Here is a 7,487-nt window from a genome sequence, read left to right as displayed (position 1 = left end):
TGTTATTATTACTATAATAATAATAATTATTATTATTATTATTATTGTTATTATTATTACGCATTATACAGCAATATTAATCAATTCGCATAAATGCAACTTTATATAAATTTCTTAGATTCAATAGTTTTAAAATTTTAAGAGATAATTTTAGGAAGTGGCATATCGAATACATAATTTGAAAGGATTAAGCGCAATGCGAGCTTATAATCAAACGATTAAAATGTTAAGGAAATTAACAAAAAAATTAGGATTAAAATATCCAACAATGGAAGATGCTAAATGGACATTTTGGGGATCGATCTTTTATTCACTTACTGTTTATACAACTATTGGTAAGGCAAATAGCAATGATTCAGTTTGCAAATTCTTCTATCAGTTGACAGTATGATCAATAATCAGTTAGTTTGCTTTTAATTTGTGACCAATAATCACTCATTTGACCTTCAAATCAGAGTGTGGTCAATAATCATTTAATATATAAAGTATGGTTAATGACCATTTAATTTGAAGTGTAATGAACAATCATTTAACTTTTAAAAGATAAGCAGAAAACGAAATAAGATTAGATTATAGTTCACCGATATTAACGATATTATCATAGTTAGCAAAAAAAAGTGCCACATTCAAGAAAAAAAAGAAGAGAAGGGAGGAAGAGGTATTGCTATTTTTATAAAAGGTATCGCTATTTCAGTTTTGAATAAATATATTTCAGGTTACGGAAATATCTACCCAGCAACGACAATTGGACGTTTGTTGACGCTAATTTATGCATTCTTTGGTATACCGCTAACATTATTCTCACTAATCGTGTTAGGTGGCTTATTCGCAAGATTATGCAAAATATTATGGATGATGGTGGCTAAAACATTAGCTCGGTCATCCCGATTTGTCTCCAAAGATCTTGAAAAACAGATTGTAAGAACAATTTAGACAGTTATTGTTGTTTGTTTTAACTTAACTTCAACCATCCGAAATTATCGAAAACAAAGGCAATTATCGATCTTTATCACAAAAATGTCTATCCATCCCAAATTGCTGGGAACATATGAATACCGATGTGTAACATTTTATCTTTAATTCGCTTTCATTTGGTTTTACAAAATAAAAGTTTGAACTTTTTTGAAATTCCACTTTAATTAATGCAAATAAGATATTTGCATTCTAAAAGTCTAAAAAGTCTAAAAATGTCCCGATCAATAACATTACATGTATTGAATGAAATTTTGATCGGTACATTATGCAGAATTTCTGTATCGCTGTAATAGTTTAATCATTTCATATTTTGCTCCTTCTCATAACAATTAAATAAATTTCAAATGACTCGTCCAATAATAAACAGAATTATAAGCTGATTATGAAAATGTTAGACAAGTAAAAACATGAAAAGTTAACGGTTTCATTTGAAATTCAGGAAGAGAAAATGATTTTACCAGAAATAGTCTTGGACGAAAATGAGGAATTGCTCAATTTTCCGGTAGGCGGTCTAATTGTGATTACAATTCTTTGGGCTTTCATTTGTGCCGGATTGTTTCTTATTTTCGAAAATGATTGGTCTTACGGTAAAGAAATTTCTATTATCAGTTTTTATTTGAACGATTTAAATTTTGCAAAAATATTCAATTTTTTTTAAAGTAAATGTCATTTTTAATTTCAACTTTTTCATATTATTTGTTTGTATTGAGTTTGAAACTCCTTAAAATATAATTTGTTTCTCCTTCCAGTAAATTACTCATTCGTTTCGTATGTTTGAAGCAAAAAAAAAAAAAAAAAAAAGTAGCAGTAATTAGAGAGCGTACTTTTACATCGTTGACACGTCAACGTGTGTCACCCAGAATCTGCTCTAATTTTCATTTGTGAGTGTAAAGCTATATTAGACTCACACTAACTTATTAGCATGGAAGTGTTAATCAACTTTGTTATTTTCCAGGGACATCACTTTATTTTACACTAGTATCATTTACAACTATTGGATTTGGTGATGTTTTGCCCAGTCAACCGGACTATATTGCGCACATTGCCATATGTCTCTTAATTGGCCTTGCATTAGTCTCAACTGTCATTAATGTTATACAACAACAAATTGAAGCATTAGCTATGGTAATTAATTAATCGAGGCCAAAACCTTCGAAATTCTATATTTTTCATTTTCTTCTCTTCCAAAATTATGACTTAATTAATTTAAAATTTGATTTAATAAATTATTTTTCACGGATTATTTCTTATTTTCATTTTATGTTGTCCGTCAAAACCATTGATTATTCGAATTCATGGCTTAATTTCTCTTTTTTCAAATTTTCTCTGTAAGAAAATTTTGATATTAATTCGCAACAGTTATTTAGTGGAAGAAAGGTCAATAGCCAAATAATCTCAAGAAATTCATTGTTATCATCCATTCATTTGTATTATTTCTGTTCATTTTATAATTAATAAGGAGTTAAAATCTTCTGTATGTTTAAAAAATTGAAATTTCGAATTTTTAGGAAAAAAATCTGAAAAATTAAAAAAATTTGCTTTTTCGTTTTCTAATTTGCAAGGGAATGGATAAAAATATCGACAAAGAATATAAAAATGCATTGGAAAAGCTAGAATGCAAGGATGATCAATTCGAATACCATGCTGATAGCAGTGATGATAATGATGATAATGATGGCGATAATATCGCTAACCAGGAACTATCAAAAGGTTAATTAATTAATTAATCATTGAACCGGAAAATAGTGATACAAAAAACAATCCTTTTCAAATGTATGGCGTACTACAAATGATCGGAGTTTCGAAATATTTTCCGGAATATAATAAATGATCTAATTTTATATGGCCATAATAGCATGTCATTGAAATATTTGACTTTATTGGAAATTTCGAGCAAAATTTCAATCTGGAATAATTATATTTAATAAAATTCGATGAAATCAATGAGTTGAAAATAAATTTACAATCGAATTATAGTTGCTATCCCATAGAAATGATTAGATTATACTAAAATAGTTTACTTTTTTGGAATTTTTAAGAAGAAATATGATATTAAAGACTGCAGAAAGGAGTGTATGCAATTTATTCAGAACTTTTTTTCATAATTAATAGTTTCGAATCTCCGACTAAAATTTTTGTTTCGAGAAATTTTATACTTTATTTATTTCAATGTAATTTCATTAAATTCACATTGCAGAGGAAGAGCCGTTGATAAGTTTCGACAAAATCTTATCAAAAATGCCACTAAGGAATCATATTTTGTATAAGATTATGCCAGAATTAAGTAAAAAACAAATTATCAAAAAAGTTGAATCACGAGGACAACAACGAGTGAAATCAACGCAAACCGATATATCACTTCTTGAATCCCTGGTTATTTCGTTTTTTTATTTTACAGTATATTAATTAATTTTGCTTCAGTTAGAATTTGAACTGAACTTAATTAAGCAGTGGTAAGTTTCAACCATTTATTGGTCCAATATGTCAAAGAAATTTACCAGTTAATTGGTAGCATATATGCTTTAATTTTTATCACCACCCATTATAATTGTGATGAATTAGAGTTAAAATTGATGCATTATTCGAGAGATTTCTGCTTGTATTTCTCGGGAAAAAAATGTGGCAATCAATTTCCACTTTTTAATTTTTACATTCCTCGTCATTGAAAAAAATAAGAAATAAAGACAAAATCCATTAATTTAATAGCTTGAAATTTCTTTCGCATTGAAAGAAACGCTAATTTTTCTTTTCTTTTAAAAGAAATTTTTTGATAAATACAAATAACATTTATCAAAAAATTCATTAGGCTTTGAAAATGTCATTTGTCATTTTGTAGATATTTATGGATTACTTCTTTAATCATAAGATAACAGAACTTAATGATGACATTTTGGAAAGGTTCACAAAGTATTGATACCAACATTACAATGGCAGATGTATTAATTTTCAAAATATGTAATTTACCAAAACGATTACAGCCATTAATTACTTTCATGGAAAAGTGAAAATATATTAACAAACCTAAAAATAAATAAATCAACAAAATCAATCAATCAGTAATGGTAGTTTTAACCATTTTTGACATCAAATGAAATTTTTTCAAACTAGTAGAAAAAATCATTTTTATCAGTTAGTGGTTATAATTTTGCATTTTCACTCAAAAATCAAAAGTTAATTAATTAGGTTCGAGCCAAAACAATCATAATTTGCATAATTAATGATTGAATGCATATTGAGAAATAGTTAAATTGAAATTAATGATTAATCCATTTAACAATGGAATGCGTTTATCAGTTCTTCTAATTAATTATTGGCTAGCTATGGTATTCCATGCATTTTGTTAAGTATAAAAAAACTTGCTAACGTTTAATAATTTCATCGATAATTATTATCACTATAAGCTAATGAATCTGTTTCATCAAACATACAATGATAGAACAAAATTGTTATCTTCTATATGACAGAAAATGATTTCAATTGTAAGTTGGACAAATTGACCATTTTTTTGCCAAATTTTAGACAAAATTAAAAAATTTTTTTGAATATTTCAAAACGGAATTCAAATCTTTTCGAAGGTAACTGATAATATATGTAATTATCCATAGCTCAAACTTATCTGATAAAGTTTCAACTCGAGATGATATTGTATTCTAGACTAGATGCCGAAACACTCCGTTTTGAAGACAATTAAAATATTTAGTTATGTAATACCTTATGGATGCAACTGTCTTATCTATATGTGAGTCTTTAATCTTTATTTTAACTTGAAATTTTTCATCCCAAGGAAAGACTGATCTGTACTAATATGATAATGAAAGTTCAGTCATTGTTAGTGGTTCAAATTTGTTAAGTAAAAGTATGAAATCCACTTTCCAATCATATGAATGTGTTATTTACTGCTAAAAAGAAAAATTGTTATTTGAATTATTTTTAAGCTAAAATTTCTCCAATTTAAAATTTTAGTCCGTTAAATTTGCAGATTCCTGGAAGAAAACAATGAAGCCAAAGGTGACTGTAGATTGCAATCAGTGCAATGATATTATTGAATGAAATTATTGTTTTTTTTTTTTGACGCGTAAAAGATGAATTAAAACTTCGGGTCAATCTCTTTCCTCATCTTACCCTTATCTATTTCTCTCAAGAGAAAAAAAAAATGACTAAGATAAATTTATTGAAAATTACCATTATTTTATTATTTAGCTGATGATATTTCCTTTCAAATTACCACTTCAAAATGGAAAAATTATCGCTCGAAAAGTTCAATTTGCAGCTATCATTCTTGTTTGTTCATCTTATCACATTTTTTGGATATTTGGAAACTTTGAATCAGGAAAAATGGAACATTACTTATATGCATAACTAATTGTCGTGTGTAAAAGTTACCCTTGCTAATTAATTATTAATTAATTTAATGCGGTAACAACCAACAACAGGAAGATCGTTTCACTATAGCTCAATCTTTTCAAGACCTAAAAAAGCTTAATTCATTATTAAGTCCCAGGATGATTGAGCTCTTGTTGATTTTGGGAAATGATTAATACTAAGTAAGAAGTAAGAAAGTGAAATTTATATATGACTATCTGAAAGTTTCGATTTAAATAGCTCTGAACCAATACTGGAAGACTAACATATACCCATGGAATTGGATGTTTACTTAAGAAGACCGAAAATATCGATACGGAACAAATATTCGCCAAATATATGTTTGTCATACATCCACCAAATATTTTCGTATAGGGCTAGATTTTTTTTTTTTATCATTAAGGCTTTCTGAATCTCTGAAGACAAAGAGGGAGTATTGATACTCGTCATCCGATAAGTCAGAAATTCCTAGAGCTTCATTCGGATCTAAACCGAAAAGTCCGAAATATATTAATTTTCTTCTGGCCTAAGTATTGTTGGGATCGCTCACAGCTATCGGGAAAAAGAGAAATGAGTGATTTGTGTGAACTCTTATGTCAACAACACTCAATGAGCTATCACAGTTCAGGACAAACATAAACGTGACCCATTCACAATGACATTCCTCTTTAGGGTTGACAAAATTTTGAATTTGGAAAGGATTCTGAGAAAAAATCTCACAAATTTCTGGCTTAAATTACAGAAATATCGAAAAATTACATGAAAAGTATCCATTGAGAGTTTACCTTCACATGTTCGCACGATCGGGTGGCCGAGTGGTTAAGGCGATGGACTGCTAATCCATTGGGGTTTCCCCGCGTGAGTTCGAATCTCATCCCGATCGCACCCTTTTGTGAATTCAAGCAGCAATGGAATTTCCATCTTATCTTGCTAAATTTCTTTTCTCTTGAAATATTTGATATAATCATGATTTTTAGGCCCTTATAATGTACTCATTGGCAATTATTGATAATTTTTGACTTCAATTTTTTTCAAAAACCAACCAAATATCTCCAGAAATGGTTGAATGAAAAAAATTGATAAAATATAAATTAAAAAGTGAGAAACTTCTTCGAAAAAGTTACGAAAACAATTTATTTTTATAGAATGTTCAAGAAACATGTAAATAAAGACATTTCGATATTTGCAGCTAACAATTAGATGTAATTTGCAATCGATTACAAGAATGTCCCCAAGAGAATGAAACGAATCAAAATTACTTTTATAACAAGGAAAATGAAATAAAAAATAAGAACTTAGAAAGTGTGAAATAAACCATTGAAACATAACGCGGATTACCTTTTCAATTGCTCAGATGTGTTAGACGTGAATTTTAAGATTTAAAAAGTTTTTAAACATAGCAAAATTGTAGCGAGATCCATCGTTTGGTTATCGAATAACTTTTAATTCAGCAAGTACTTCGTATTGTTTAGATATTAAAATATTTCTTTATGGAAATAAAAAAGTTGTTTTGCGTGGTATTAACTGTTCGTATTATGTCGTATCGAATGGTTAGTCTTAGTTAATTCAAAAAAAAGGTGACAAATTCAAACTGTAATCATAAAATAGTTTCACATAAAGGACACACTGTCCTAGTAATAAGACAATTACAGTAAAGATACCTCATTGATACTCAGGCATAACTGTCTTTGGCGACGTATAGCATATCAATGGTATCAGAAGATCCTTATCGGTCAGATGATCTTCATCACTTTTACACTTCTAAAGGTTGTTTATGGGAGGAAAAGAATAATATTCTGAAGGGAATGGAAATTTATTCATCACTCAACCATTAAATACAACGAAAATCCCACCACTTCCCCTACATTTTCTAGTTAATTACTAGAAAATTGTTTCTTTTAGTTTTTGAGAATATTTTAGAATAACTCATCGAAATATATCCAAATGTTAAGGCATGGATATTACTTGGATGAATAAAAAAAGCTCAATTAGTACGAAAAAAAAAAGTCAATTAATGTAAAAAGATAGGTAATATGATTACCAAATGTATGATTACAGAGAAAAAAAAACTTTTAGATTTCTTAGATAATTAAAATAAGTGGAAAAGTGCAAGAAAGAGTAACACTTCTTGTGTACCACACTTATGATCA

At 28.3% G+C, this 7,487-nt stretch overlaps 1 protein-coding gene and 1 non-coding gene across 2 annotated transcripts; both read left to right on the top strand.

Annotated features, from left to right (window-relative positions):
• Positions 1 to 196: 196 nt before the first annotated feature.
• On the top strand, positions 197 to 2,690 carry LOAG_11005 (hypothetical protein; the record flags this gene model as incomplete). Its single annotated transcript, XM_003146528.2, has 5 exons — positions 197 to 335; positions 716 to 918; positions 1,415 to 1,562; positions 1,931 to 2,100; positions 2,538 to 2,690. 5 exons carry the CDS (start codon positions 197 to 199, stop codon positions 2,688 to 2,690), a joined length of 813 nt encoding a protein of 270 aa, XP_003146576.2.
• Positions 2,691 to 6,138: 3,448 nt separating this feature from the next.
• Positions 6,139 to 6,220, top strand: LOAG_20007. The gene has a single exon. It is a non-coding gene; the product is annotated as a tRNA-Ser (tRNA).
• Positions 6,221 to 7,487: the final 1,267 nt, after the last annotated feature.

The sequence above is a fragment of the Loa loa genome (genome assembly GCF_000183805.2).
Source record: "Loa loa unplaced genomic scaffold supercont3.11, whole genome shotgun sequence".
In the NCBI taxonomy this organism is placed as follows: Eukaryota; Metazoa; Nematoda; class Chromadorea; order Rhabditida; family Onchocercidae; genus Loa; species Loa loa.
Note: the sequence above shows the minus strand (reverse complement) of the source record. Positions and strands in the feature narration are given on the sequence as shown.